Source organism: Sturnira hondurensis, unplaced genomic scaffold, assembly GCF_014824575.4.
Source record: "Sturnira hondurensis isolate 20B ecotype Veracruz unplaced genomic scaffold, ASM1482457v3 Scaffold0004152, whole genome shotgun sequence".
NCBI classification, from domain to species: domain Eukaryota; kingdom Metazoa; phylum Chordata; class Mammalia; order Chiroptera; family Phyllostomidae; genus Sturnira; species Sturnira hondurensis.
The window spans coordinates 5360828-5376211 of NW_028076783.1; the positions used below are offsets into that span (position 1 = coordinate 5360828).

The 15384-nt window shown below is 47.8% G+C and overlaps 1 protein-coding gene across 2 annotated transcripts in view; it reads left to right on the plus strand.

Annotated features, from left to right (window-relative positions):
- Positions 1-15384, plus strand: part of GLRA1 (glycine receptor alpha 1) — a 73367-nt gene that overhangs the window by 30381 nt on the left and 27602 nt on the right. For both annotated transcript variants that reach the window (XM_037044848.1, XM_037044849.1), the window contains exons 2-3: positions 844-971; positions 6922-6989. In XM_037044848.1, the coding sequence (XP_036900743.1) occupies positions 844-971; positions 6922-6989 (196 nt within the window). The remainder of the gene's footprint in view (positions 1-843; positions 972-6921; positions 6990-15384) is intronic.

The following is a 15384-nucleotide window of genomic DNA, read 5'->3' on the forward strand; positions in this document are numbered from 1 at the left end:
CTCCCACTTCCCAGCCCCTCAGCACACACAACAGGGTACGCCAGCTCCCAGCTCTCTCCTGGGCGTCATTTCAGGATGAGAAAAGCCCACTTGCACAAAGCAACCCAAATGATCGTTCTTCAGCCCTTCGGTTGCCCATGTTGACTCTTCTAGAAATCTGTGTGTTCTTAGACATCAGTAACTCACGCTATGGTACAAATAAGAACCTGGACCACTTTGGGGAGTGGGAATGAGGAGTCGGTCCCTTTTACCAGCTGTGCCCCACTTTTCCCAACTGGGCATTCTCTAAAGTGCGTGTTTCATGAGATAGCAGTCTCATAAACATAGCACCTAAGCTTGTTAAAGGTTCTGAGAAGACCTCAGGTAAAGATGCTTGATCAAATTTGTGTTCCCAGATGTAACTTTTCTTCCTTTTAACTAGTGACTGATTCCAAAGGGAGTCTTTGGGGAAAACCTAGACTGCTTGATCACTAAGATTCTTTCTGGTGGTGCTGTTCTGGACTCAGGAGGGTGCAGGCACATGAAACACAGGGCTGGGCCTAGCAAGAGCCTAACCCCTCAGTCTCCTCTCCCAGGGAGACCAGCCGCCAAGTGTCTAATCCCCAGAGATGCAGCCTTGAAAGACCAGCAGCTTCTCAGCAGCAATCAGACACGAGGCTGCCTGCCAGGATCCTATGCTGGCTGATATTTGGGCTGTACCCTCGGCCTTACCTCATTAAGGGTTGGTATTACCCAGGCTGCGAACACTCTAGTGGTTCTACAAGGGCCCGGCAACACTGGGATCTGACCGCAGCATGAGAAAGAGCCATCATTAACCCTCTGTTTTCCTCTCTCCCTTCTCAGCCTTGCTGCTTCTAAGGAGGCTGAAGCTGCCCGCTCTGCACCCAAGCCCATGTCTCCCTCGGACTTCCTGGATAAGCTCATGGGGAGAACCTCTGGATACGATGCCAGGATCAGGCCCAACTTTAAAGGTAGAGAACATGTTCCTCCCAGGTCCCCAGGCACCTCCTTCCTAGATTAAGAAGCAAACAGCATGGTATTGGACACAGATGGTAAATACATGGTAGGAATTTCATACTCTTTCCTCTGCCCTAGGCAGACATTATTCATCAATTCAGTCTGCTCCCCCACCAAGCCCAACCAACAATACTTCTGGTTGCCAGAGTCAGTATATGAACCAGAACCTATTTGCTACCTTTGGTATGATAGACAATGTGGAATGTAAAGAAATGGGTTCAACTTTTGGTTTGGGCACATACTTACTCTCTAGACTTTGATAGCCCTATTCCTTACAGATGTTGAGATCCCTTCCTGGGCCTCAGTTTCCTCATTTCTGCAGGGATGATGTTGGCTCTATCTGTGGTCTTTAAACTTCATAAATGTTCTAGAGCTCCCTCCCTGTGCCCCCAAAAAGAGGGGTAGAGGGCACAATAAGGAAGCTCACTCTTGCCTCTCCCCCAAGCAGCTCCATTTTTATTTGTTTTAGGTAAGAGTCTTTCAACTAAAATTCATTTCCTGAAAAGTTCCCAGAAATTAACAAATAATTTGGAAACTTTCAAGTCTAAATCAGAGTCACAACTTCAAATGCATACAGGAATTAGGCAGGTAACTTAAATGAGTGAGGGAGCCAGGAGTAAGGCAATAGGGAGTGGTGGAGACTGTAGAGAAGTAGAAGGCAAGCCCTCTAAAAGGGACAGCCTCCCCTTAGCCCCAGCGCACAGCTGCAAAACAGGAATGTAAGCCCCACGTGCCAGGTCACCCAGTGCTTCACCGTATTCCATGAAGAGCCAGAAATTAACGTTTATGCAAAATTCCTTGATTCCTAAAACATGTGTGTTCAAACAGAGGACAGTTGTGAGCCAAATATGCCTTGTGGGGAGTCAATTAACAAACCCTCACCAAAGTGACCTGAGAGGTTTCTTTCAGTCCTCATGGTCCTATGAGATCTCAACATCTGTAACCAGAGACCAGTTCCCACTGTGCACTGGTGCTTGGTAAGGCTGTGACCATCTCAGACTGCTGAGCAGGACTCTGCGGGTGCAGCCTCACAGTCTCTCTGGGAGCCTGTGCACTTCGACATTCCTCCCAGCACCCCTGCAAAAGCCTCATCTCAAGGACCCACTGTCAGCCTCCTAATCAACCCTGATGTCAGATGCCCTTCCTCACCATTCCTTTGGCTCAAGTCCAAAACCAAACAAGGGATGTGACAGCTGGTAACAGCTTCCAAACATTTGCTCCCTTTGCCCCCGTTCTCAGAGTGCTCTGCACACAGAAAACAGTCTTGGAGATGCTTTGAGGTTCCTTTGGGCCCACCTCCCACCCAGTTTACCTCAGGCTCCTTCACTCCCCCAGCACCACACTCCTGAGGCCACACCTTCCAGCATCATTAACATAAACCTCTGTCCCCTGGAGGACAGGTAAGTCAGGGCCAAGGTTGCTGTCACAGCACACTGGGCCCAAGCCCTTCACCAGGGTCACAATATCAAACACCCAGAGGGACCAGATACGGCATGTGGAGGAGGCAGGATGAAGATGAGAAAAGAAAATGGAAATGCACAGGGCTAGTCCAGGGCAGCCACTTCTCAGCTCAGGCAGTAGCTGCCAGGTAGAAACACAGACCCTGAGCAGCAGGCCTTCCAAGGTAAGACTTGGGTCTGGGGGATTGTGAAATCTTCTAAGTTGGCAGCTAAATCTCGTTTTTTTAGAAACACCATTGGCTAAATCAAATACATTAAAGAACTGACCACCAGGTTGCATCCCCCGCCCATCCCCACAGCAGGCTGCATCCAGCTGTCAGGCATTCCAGCCCACCGCGCCCCCTGGTGGGCTCTCTCAGAACTCCATCCTGAGTGCCCTGGTCTTCTCTCGTGACAAAGGAGGGACTCATTTGTGGAAAGTGCACACATACAGGGGTCACATGTTAGCTATCCTTTGTGCATGCATTTGCACATAGCACATCAAAGGCCCTTGATAAACCTTTCATAAATGAATGCGTCAGTAAATGAACCAACAACTATGCTAAGGCTTAGAGCAGTTAGGTGACTCCCATGTCACTCTGTCAAGGTTGCTGGGACTTTATTTAACCCAGCTAGCCGCTCTGACTCAATTCTTTATCTAATGCAGGTCATTTATTTATTTGTTTATTTGTTTATTTATTTATTGACTGACTGACTTGGCAGTGAACAACTTAAAAAAATAAAATGTCAGCCCTGGCTGGTGTGCCTCAGTGGATTGAATGCCAGCCTGCAAACCAAAGGGTCACCAGTTTAATTCCCAGTCAGGGCACATGCCTGGGTTGCAAGCCAGGTCCCCAGTGCGGGGTGCACGAGAGAGGCAACCACATATTGATGTTTTTCTCTCTCTCTTTTTCCCTCCCTTCCCCTCTCTCTAAAAATAAATAAATAAAATCTTTAAAAAATAATAAAATAACATTTCACCCAGACTGTAAAACCGTTGAGTCAGGGCCCACTCTGACCACCTTAGGCTGAGCACCAGAGCCCAAATCTACAGAACAGAAAGTCTCAGTCCTGCTTCAGCCTGCACTGTCTCAAACCCCTCAGGCCCCTCTGAGTCAGGGTCTAAGTGTAGTGCAGCTCCCGGGAACCCCACCAGGAGCCGGGAAGCAAGGTCCCTGGGAAGCAATGTATCTGCTGAAACATTGGCATGGGGAGGGGCCCTCCGTCCCCTGAGTCCCCCCACACACACACTGTCCCATCACACTTCCACTCAGACATGGATAAGATTCCCCAAAGCCCCGCACAAACCACAAGGCTCCCGATGATAAGGCCCCTGTGACCCCACCACAGTAGGAAGAGGCCTGCACTATTTGAAACCTCCAGAGTGATTAATGGGTGGTTTCCTTCAGGCACCAGAAACTTTGCCTGCTCCTGACTCTGCTGAAGTAAGGGTGGCTGGGAGCAGCAGGCTCAGTCTGCAGAACGCAGTGGCAGTGCGCATTGTAACCAGGAAGTAAAAGAGCACTAAAATTCGGTTCTAGAACTCGGCCACTTACCGGATACATGTGACCCAGAATAAATTCCTGACACAGCTAGGCCTCTTCTTGTATCTGTACAGCGATCCAGCAGGACGAGGCCCTTCCAGCTCTGATTTTCTGTATCTTCTCTAAGATTCTGTGTAGGATAATGGTTCCCGGGATCAGGGGCACAGCCCAATGCAAACACATACACACAAAAGCAAAATTAAACTTTAATATTTAATGAAATATATACATTATTCTGCTGCCAAAGGCAGCCAGATTGTAATTTTCTTGAGGATAATTTAATTTCAGATTTATATCAATGAAGCTCACCTCCCCAGGGGTCCTTGCGGCTGGCACCCTCTCTCACACGTAAATCAGGACCTAATTTATAGGGGAGTCACAGCACCAGACGCTTGCAGGGACTTGGGGAGGGGGGGCGCTCTGTGCACAGCACTCAAGGCACAGGCAGTAATTCTTTGGGGCATCTTAACAGGAAGAGGCTAAATGAAAAGAAAAACCCGGGTGTGAATCTAAATGAGAGAAAAAAACTTAATGGGCCTTTGTTTAGGTGGAAGTGATGAGGAGGTGGGTATCCATGCAGCATTAGGAAAATTCTTTAGCAGGGGAAGCTGTTGACCACGGAAAGGACCACTCAAGATGAAACATCAGTATTTTGCCATGTATAATGCATACTTTTTTGCCCAGATCTTTGAGGAAAAAATAAGGATGCGCATTATACATGGGTAGTACTACTTCCGTATCTATATAAATGTTTTTAGTTCTTTTACTTATGCTTATGTGTTAAAAGTGTAACTCTTAAAAGCAATAGTGATATCCATATGCAAAATGACACCCTGGTTTTAAATATAACTGGTTTTATTTCTAAATATAAATAAGTAAATCATTGAATTAAAACAGAAGATCTCTCTCCTGAAAGTTTGGACCAAAGACACGGGCGAACACTACACACGGGTGTGCATTGCAGGCGGCACACTGCAGGAAGCTCCCCTCTGCTGGAGCTGCCCCGGCCGAGCTCCAATGGTGGCTGGTCTACAGCAGCGGTTCCGAAACCTGCCTGTGCACAAGAACCACCAGGGAGCTCGTTAAAATAGAGACTCTGGGCTAACCTCCAGAGATGTTTGTCCACCAGCTCTAGGGCTGGGCCGAGGAATCTGCATTTGAACTCGTTCCCCAGGTGACTCTGCTGCAGACAGCCCTGTCTGTGCATCAGTTCAGGCGACCTTTAAGAAACCCTCCAGCCCTGAAATCCTATAACCTTGTGATTTGAATGAATAGCTTCCTAAGGGGGTTCCAAACCATTGGAGCTCAGAGGGATGCTCAGATCAAGAGCTACCCCACCCCCAGACTGGTAGGGAAATCGTGGCCCAGAACAGGGAAGGGGCATGCCTGAGTGTGGTAGCCAGTGAGCGCTGCAGCTGAGTCTACAACCCAGGGACCCTGTGTTCTCACCACAAGACCGAGCCCTGCCCTATACACCAAGATTTCTGAAAAGAAGAAAATCTTGGCTGAGTTTGGGTGACATGCTTGGGCTACTCTTTCAAGAGGGACACAGAGGATCTGGTAACGGAACACAAGGACATCTGCTTCCTTCTTTCCACAATCAGAAAACTTGGGTCCAAGTCCTGGCTCTATGGCTTGCTGGCTAATAAATCTAATCTTGCTGGCTAATCTCATATAAATAAGCCCAGGGGCGTTGCTAAGACTCCGTGTGCCCCACCCGAACAGCGGGGACAGTAATGTTGCCCTGCCTACCTCAGCCTCAATGGGGATCAACAAGAAAGTGGACCTGAAAACTTCACAAATTGCACATTGCAATATTCATGTACAGGATTATGACCCGTTATTGGAGTCTGACCCACTGTCAAGGTCATCACCTTCACAAGGTCTTCCCTCACTCTCCGGAACCTCGCTTGTACCTGACCTCCTACTGTTTGTATCGCTCTTACCCACTCCACTCTGATTATTTGAGGCTGGTCCTCTTGTCAGCTTGTGTGGAAGCCCAGGGCTGAAAACCCTGGATTCTAGCGCTGTGTGACCTTGGGCCACCACATTCTTCCTCAGAACCTCCCTTCTACAAGTGCAGCCATTAAGACCACCAGCTCTGGAATTAGATGAATACAAATTCAAACTCTGGCTTGTCTACTCACTAGCCACGTGGCTGAGGATAAACAACCTCTCTGAGCCTGTTTCCTCATATGTAATAACCATGTTGAGGGCGGATGAAATAAGATCATGTTAGTAAAACTCTCAGCCCAGCAGCAAACCCTGTAATGCTCAATAAATTCTAACTGCTATAATTAATAGCATAAAATAAAGATATTTAGCTTCAATTGGACATAGGTCCCTCTAGCAATATGATTCCAAAGAGCAAAAATTCTTCCACTTTTCTCCTAATCTCTGCAGTAGGGTTCAAAAAGCCTGCCTGGAAAGTATTTAGCAAAGACTATGGACTTCCCTTGAGGTTCCCTCTGGATTCCTCAGCTGGTAATTCCCGTCAACACCCTGTCAGAGATCATTCCTCGTTCATGAGTTCAAGGCAAGGAACTTGCTGTTCCTTGTGATTCCCAAGATTGCCTCTGAATGTAGCCGTAAACACTTTCCAGCCGAAAATCAGAAGGCAGCCAATGGGTTCGGGGAAGGGATTTCAACCATATGGCAGGATGATGCATCATCCTGTGTTAATGAGAGCACGTCTCGGCTCAGACTCCGGTGCTCGGTACCTGGTGCTCACTTGGGGACCAGAGAGTCTGGCACAGTGATGTGGCTGGGGGTCCCAGGTGCTCGGGGATGGGGTGGAGGGCAAACAGGGGCCTCCTCGCCAAGGAGATTCCACCCCTGAAGTCAGTGTTCCAAGAACGAGTCCTATCCTGTGGGGTTCTTCATGACTACAGAGCTAAGCAGGGATCTCTCTTGATTGGCAGGTCCCCCGGTGAACGTGAGCTGCAACATTTTCATCAACAGCTTTGGTTCCATTGCTGAGACAACTATGGTGAGTGAGTCAAAACGCAAGCTGCTCTTTCCTGCTGGGGACGTCTCTCTCCCCGAAATGCTTACCCTTCACTTTGGTCTTCCCCAAGGTGGGGAATCTATTTCAGGTCTGCAGTGGTCTGGCGATTGGACATTTTTACTGCGCTTGTCAATGTTTTAGGTGAGGACATTCATCTGAAAATGGCCAAAAAGCTAGCAGAGCCCACACATGCCAAACACCCAGGATTCCAAACACAAAATCCTATCAGTGGGTCAAAGTTTAGATGGAAAGAAAACGTGAAGACCTCCTTGTATTGTAAGGTTCAAATTCCACTATGTAGTATCAGGAGACTGGTCACAGAGGCTGAAAGGGGTATATTGGGTTGATTCTCCTCTACTCTCCACTTCTGCATGTATTTAAAAAGTTCCATAGTGAAAGTTTAAAATAAACCAATAACATCACAAAAAAAGCTGAAAGGAAAAATACGAAAATGTGAATAGCCATTATTCCTGTATCATAAATGGATAAATTTATTTTCTTTCTTTCAGCATTTTTATATTTTTCAAATTTCCAAAAGGAAAAGAATATTATATTGGTAATTATAAATAAATACAATGATACTTTAAAATATTTTTCTCAGTCCTTGGACACAAAAATAATGAGTTGTGCTTGTTCAGAAGGGAGGGACCTGTGGGAAAATAACTAAGGCCTCTCTTGATGAGCAGAGTAAGAAGGAGCCAGTCACCAAGTCTGCAGATGTCATGTTCCTGAAGTCCTCTAAACCATCCATTTCTGGACACTCCCCCGCCCCGAGCGTAGTTCTGGCTCCCAACGTGGCTTGTTCACATACTGCAAAGGGTTCTCAGCTTTCATCCTGCCCCGCCCCAATCCCATCCATTCTTTCTTAAAAAAAGAATGGCCTTTCTTTTTAAAAAAAATATTTATTTATTTTTAGAGAAAGGGGAAAGGAAAGAGAGAAAGGAAGAGAAACATTCGTGTGTGGTTGCCTCTCGTGCACCCCCACTGGGGGCCTGGCCTGCAACCCAAGGATGAGCCCTGACTGAGACTCGAACCAATGACACTCTGGTTCAGAGGTCTCTACTCAATCCACTGGGCCACACCAGCCAGGGCAAAGAGTGGCCTTTCAAAAAGATAAACAAACCATGCCACACCCTTGTTCTAACAAGCCCTGCCCCTCTTCCCCAGGACTCCCCCTCACCTTCAGCATTAAGCCCAAATTCCTTTGCAAAGCTGAGAAGGCCCTTCCCGGTTCTGCCTGGCTTCTTCTCCCCTCTCTCGCCGCTTACTCAGGACAAAGGCAATGGTTTCCAGTTCCCCACACAGGTGGTGATTCTCTCCAGCTTCTGTCCACCCCGTCCCTGGCACACCCACTGCAGCCTCCTTCCCCTTGCCCTGTCCTCTTCTCCTCTAAGTGTCTGCCTCAAATTACCTCCACAGGAAGACTTCACACTCTAACATGTGTGTACGTGTATGTATGAGTCCACATATGGCCTGACCCCAGACTAGGATGGGTCCCCTCTTCCTGTCCTCATGACACTCGTTCTCTACAATTCCATAATAGCACTTCCACCGTCACAGTCTGCTCCTTCCTCCCTCCCCTCTCTCACTATAATGCAAGTGCGTTGCGATCCAGAACCTCGTCTCATTTCCTGTGATAACCTCAGGCAACTAGCACGGTGATTTAATAACAGGTACTCGATGACTTTTAAAAATAAGTCAACCAAATCAGGTATCTTGCCTGTCAGTTCAAACCATTATTTCGTCCCAAGCATTAGATGACATCAAATCTTTCAGTCCCAGACTGGCAAAAGTCACTGAGCTCTGTAGATCATGGGGCAAATGGTCCAAAATCTATTTTTTTTCAAAGAGGCCTTTTTTTTTTTGCTCTTTTATTAAATTTATTGGGTCAACATTGGTTAATAAAATTATACAGGTTTTGGGTGTACATCATCTAGATAGTAGATTGTATGCTCACCACCCCAAGTAAGTCTCCTTCCATCACCATTTCTCTCCGCTTTACCCTCTTCTGCCTCCTCCCCTCCCCGCTTACACTCAGTAATCGCCACACTGTCATCTGTGTCTGGATAGAGCCAAGTAGAGCCTACCCACATCCAAAGGGAAATGGATCAAACTCCCCCAAAATGAGGCCCCTTATCTCTGAATGGAGACCATCCCAGCTGTCGGGATAGGGACGAACATGGCTGCTTTCCACTGGGCATCCAGGTCAACCCAGCACGTTTTTCTGCACTTTGAATAGAGAGCTCGGAAAAGCTCCTAATGGGCCCTTGCTTTTCTTCTCCCTCCCACATCAGAGGTGCACTGACATTTGTATTCCTCACAGTCTTTGTGCAATGAGTGTTGGCCTCTCCGTTCTTCCAAAATGATGAATAGTTATCAAACCCTATCATGGACCAGCAGGTAAAGAACTCGGCTACCTGAGGACAGGTGTGCATATCTGGACCCCTCCACCATGCCCACTTGGTTCCCTAAAGTCACCACACAGATCCATTTCCTTGACACGATTCTGGAAAGAACAACAGTTTGCCCTTACTTTGTGTGGCGATTAAGAGCCCAGGCTCTGGATTCACACAAACCTGGGCTCACTAATGTGAGGAGCTGATTCGCTTCATGCCTTTATGCCTGTTTCCTCATCTGTAAAATCCCAGCAGTGATGAACATACTGATCTCATCAAGTTATTGTGTGCAGGACAGTGTCTAGCACAGTAAATGCTTTGGAAATGCTCTACATGTTTTGAGGGGGAAGATGAGGATGAGGATGATAGAGACTCTGGACACTGAAGCCTCAAAGCTACCACTGACTGGCTGTGAGCTCTTGGCACAGGCTTTTCTTAGTTTGCCCCTCTCCCAGGTCTTTGTCTACCCGTCCAGACTCTTCTCCTGCTGCATTTGGCTTCCTGCTGAGCATAGCAACTGGGACACCTTTCCATGTCCAGACAAAACCTGAGGCTCAGCTCTGCAACCTGAGCAAGGTGGTAACCTAACTCAGCTTCCTCATCTGTAAAATGGGGTACCAATAGAATCCACCATGCAGCCTGCTGCATAGAAAGTGCCAAGTGCGTCACCAGGCCTGACACAAAGCACGCACACAGCAAATGTCAGACATTACTATGAAACACACTGAGAATTCCCAGCACATCTCACCCTTACTCTCTCACTGGATTCCTTCACCAAACGCGTGGTCTTGCTCTGTAAAGTAGATGTGGCAGACCCTACCTTCTCCATTATGTAGCCGAGGAACATGGGATTTGGAGACATCCTGTCACAGAGCAGTGAGTGGCGGAGCAGGGATTAAACCACAGGCAAGTGTTCACTCGGCATCATGCCACCGGAACACCAAAGAGCAGACTTGGGAAGCTGGGGGCCCACCAACCCAGGAAGCACACTTTCACAATAACCTAAGTCCTACCCAAAGTGGAGACCCAGTCTCATCTCGATAGGCTCAGCACACCTCAGGGGAAATGGTAAACAGTGATAACAGAGACAACCAGCCAGTGGAGGGCAGACAGGAGGCCCTGGGGGTGGGGGGAGCGGGGAGCCATTGTCTTTAGACAGGAAATGAAGGGTTGGGGGATGAGGAGCTGTCTTGGGAGTGGCCTACAGCTGACAGGTTTCTCCCTACTTATTAACCTCAACCCCAAAAGTAGGAGTCGCCCTTTTCCAGCTTGCACACCCCACAGTATTGTGATTTTCCCCCACTGGGTTCTTAATTATCTACATGCTTTTAATTTGCTTTGTAGATGATTTAGGGGGAGAAACAAATCAAAGTCTCATAGCTGGCAAAAGCCCTACACGGTCTAAGCCAGTTCTTGTTCTACGGAAAGGGAATCTGATGACTAGAGCGGAGGTGCCGGGGGATCAAGGTCCCAGAGCACGGAGTGGGCGCTCCGCGCAGCAGCCGGGGCTCCGCTCCCTTCGGCTCCCTCTCCCCTGGATCCCACCCACCAGACCCGTTGGGCCACCTTCCCATTCAAGCCCCTTCCTTGTCACTCAGCACACCACAGCAACAAGCACACATCCGACACTAGTGCTCCAGGCAGNCCCTTTTCCAGCTTGCACACCCCACAGTATTGTGATTTTCCCCCACTGGGTTCTTAATTATCTACATGCTTTTAATTTGCTTTGTAGATGATTTAGGGGGAGAAACAAATCAAAGTCTCATAGCTGGCAAAAGCCCTACACGGTCTAAGCCAGTTCTTGTTCTATGGAAAGGGAAACTGAGCGGAGGTGCCGTGGGATCAAGGTCCCAGAGCACGGAGTGGGCGCTCCGCGCAGCGGCCGGGGCTCCGCTCCCTTCGGCTCCCTCTCCCCTGGATCCCACCCACCGGACCCGTTGGGCCACCTTCCCATTCAAGCCCCTTCCTTGTCACTCAGCACACCACAGCAACAAGCACACATCCGACACTAGTGCTCCAGGCAGGGTGCAGCACGCTTCTGCACACGCCTTCTGGCTGGGACCTCAGGGCAACCCCCAAGGCGGGAAATGTGATCCCCATTTTACCAACAAGGAAACAGGATCAGAAAGGTCTGGTACAGGGAGTTAGAGCAGAACAAAAACGTCACTGGCCCGCCACATCAGGCCCCAGATTTCCTGGCCAGGGCTCTGCCTCTCCAGCCACCAGAAGAGCTGCCGTGCCCGGGGGTCCCGGGTAATGTGGGCCCAGTCCCAGTGTCGGAAACCTTCCGGGCTGCGCCTGCTCTGCGGGAGCAGCAGGAGTGCCTAGCAGCTCTGTAACAGCTGGAGGCCCCACATTCTGCTGTCTGCTTCCCGGGCCTGGTCACCAGACTGGAGAGCAGAGACAGGCACCCAGCAAAGCAGCAGGGGTCTCAATCCATTCCAGACCCGGAGGGCGGAGGCTACCTCTCCTTCATCTGAACTTTCCAGGGACTTTCTTGGAGTCTAGGCAGCCAGACAAAGGTCACCATTTGAAGTTGGAGCAGGAATGCATGGGGCAAAGGCAGGACGGGGCTCCTGACCTAGGGCACTAGGGCAGCCTCTTTGGCAGAACCTACAGGGAATCACGCAGCTTGTCTGGACATGGGTGCCTATGAGTGTGCATGGGTGTGTACTGCAGCATCTGTGTGTCTGTGCAGTATGATGCATATGTGTGTGTTGCTAGATTGTTTGTGCAAATGTGCACATGGGCATGTATGTATGTGTGTGCTAGTGAGAACACGCTTGGACATGTAACCTCAAAGGGAAATGTGTACGACTGTGTATAGGGTAAGTGTGTGTATCCCTGGTTATAAATGTACAAATGAACATGTTTAAGTGTAAATGTGCATGCATCTGTGAACGTATATAGGTAAAAATATGCTAAAGTAGTTGAGAGTGAGTGTACCTGAAGGGTACTATTTTCATTTATGTAATTATGTTTGGATATCTGTGAATCTATAAGCTCATGGTTCAGTATGCATCAGCATGAGTCAGCATATTTATATGTATGTGCATGCAAATATATATGAATGAGTGAAAGAGTGTGCACATTAGTCAATAACATAGGTGTGAGTCTGTCTATACATATGTGCAGGTATACATGCAAGTGTGCACACATAGTATCATATGTGTCGCTGCAATTCATGTGGAACTTTATGCAAACAAATGAGAGAGAGTGGGTGCCTCTGTGTGTGTTGGCATCCTTTGGGCAGGAATCCCAGGGTTTCCACGGCCAAGTCAGAAGCTGCAGCCTCTCTTACCCAGGACCAGGCCAGCCTGGCACCAAGATGGGCACACTGCGGCCAGGACCCCCAGGGTTAGTGACAGCCTCTCCAAGGTGTGCTCATGGACAGCAAAACTCTGCACACTTTTTAAAGTGTATGAGTGATAGATGAAAACAAGCTTTGTAATAAGCACAATAAAAAAAAAACAAGAGAAATAGGAGAGCAGATCAACAACCTCGTGTATACCTTCCTGGGCCCTCTCTGTGACCACACCTTCACCTGTGGACACACACCTTTGCAGAGATGGGATTGCACAGTGCAGTTTGCCTTCTCACTTCCACCACCTCGGACTCTGTCCACGCCACTACACATAGGTCTACCTCGTTCCTAACTCTCCACTCACCAGCAAATTTGGGGACACAATAGGTAATTATCATTCTCTTATTTCTATCGTCCTGCACATCCATCGGTCACTGCGATGGATCCGGGGCCTCACCCAGCTCCTCTGCAGCCTATTCATCTCCGCCGTCAGTTTCACTCCGGAGGGCAGGCTTGTTTCCCAAGGGTCCAGGTTAGTGAGCGTCTCACCATTGTGCCCTGGACTGCCAACACTGTCCCCTGTCCCCTCTCCAGGTTAATACCCACCCTTCAATCTGTAAACTTTGCCTACCTATTGTAATAGGTAACTGCATATTCGATAGGTGTTCCCAGAGTGTAGGCCCACCTGTAAACTTCTGTGGCCTGGATGCCCCCTCGTGTTATTCAACCACCCTTCAGAGAGACCTTTAGGGTTAGGCAGCTTTTCATTTGCAAACGAATATTCTTCTGTGGGACTCCTTGCCCATTCCCATAGGATATGTTCCAGAAGTGGAGTGACTTTATCAAAACAACACGCACTGCATTTTAGTCCCTTCACAGGCACCATTACCCAGCTTACTTCCAAAGCAGCTCAGCGATCTGCTGTCCTGAGACCAGCGTGCCTCCCTTCATCCTTGCCACCCAAGGGGCTGCACCTGTTTTTCATTTTGCCAGATGAGATTTTTTTAATGTATTTCAGTGTCATTTTTAATTTTCACTCCAGATTTCTAGTGAACTTGAGCATCTTTGCATATTTTTATTGGGCAGTTTGAACAATATTATAGGCTCTTTTTTCTCCATGTACTTCCTTAATCCATTTGGTTTAGTTTTCGGTGGTGGTTTGCTTTTCTCTGATAATTTCCAACATCATTCTTAAGTAGCCAGTATGTCCCCGCCGATTTGACATGCTAACTTTTCCATAAACTGACTCCCTGTATGTGTCTAGTCTGTTTCCAGTCTCGGTGTATTGGCCCATTCATTGCTCTGGGTGTTTATTTCTGCAACAATACCACACTATTTCAATCATTGTGGCTTCACAGTGTCTTTCTAAGTTTGGTGGAGATAGTCCTGTGCTCTTCTTTTACAAGGTTTTCTTGACCTTTTCGGCCCACTTGTTCTTCCACAGCCCTTTAGAACCAGCTTGTGGAGGCCCATAAAAATGGCCTCGGATTTTATAGATCAAGTTTACAGATTAATTTGGGAAGAAGTGACACCTGTACCATATTTTATAAACATGGTGTGTGTGTCTCTCTTTATTTATTTAGGTGTTCCCTTATGCTTTTCAGTAAAGTTTGAGAGCTTAACCAAAAAACTTTTAAAAAAACTCACACATTCCTTGTTAGGCTTATTTTTAGATTTTTGGGGGGGAGTTGGTTGCTATTGTGGACGAGATTATTNTGTGTTCTTCTTTTACAAGGTTTTCTTGACCTTTTCGGCCCACTTGCTCTTCCACAGCCCTTTAGAACCAGCTTGTGGAGGCCCATAAAAATGGCCTCGGATTTTATAGATCAAGTTTATAGATTAATTTGGGAAGAAGTGACACCTGTACCATATTTTATAAACATGGTGTGTGTGTCTCTCTTTATTTATTTAGGTGTTCCCTTATGCTTTTCAGTAAAGTTTGAGAGCTTAACCAAAAAACTTTTAAAAAAACTCACACATTCCTTGTTAGGCTTATTTTTAGATTTTTGGGGGGGAGTTGGTTGCTATTGTGGACGAGATTATTTTTGTTGTTGCATGTTCTGCTACACTCTCAGTCAGTCTGCACAGCTAACACTAGGTCACTTTTCATACTCGTGGGTTGGGGAATCCACGGGAAAGCATGTTAAAAGTAATCAGTTAGATGTGGCTCAACACTCCACAAAGCCTTGGTAAGCTGCAGACGGCAAGAAGACCAAGGAGAGAGCTCAGAAATGCCACTGAGTCTGTTCAGAAAGAAAACAAAATTATAAGCAGCCTTGGAACATCTGCTGGGTGAGCCTCCCCCAATCCGCCACCAAGGGGAGTGTCACCATCGCAGATTCATGACAGCCCAGAGCTGGCTCTCCGTCAGGTCACATCCAGGAAGGCTGACTCACGACAAACCCACAAAGACCAAAGCGGGTAGCTAAGACTGCCAAGCTATTTTAATTTATGGGGGATCTTTCCATTCTGATAAGTGCGTTGCTCTTGTCCCTCATGAAAGCGCTCCCTTGCCACTCTCTGAATATTAGGGAAGCCAATCAAAAGTTGCTTTTGACATACCTGGAACAGGAGAGAAATGACGGTCTGGAAGGAAATTTCATCCAGGCCTTTTTAAAGCAACGTCTAAGAAACGGGCCCAGCCTCACCACACCGGAGCCCTCATTCCAGTGACAGA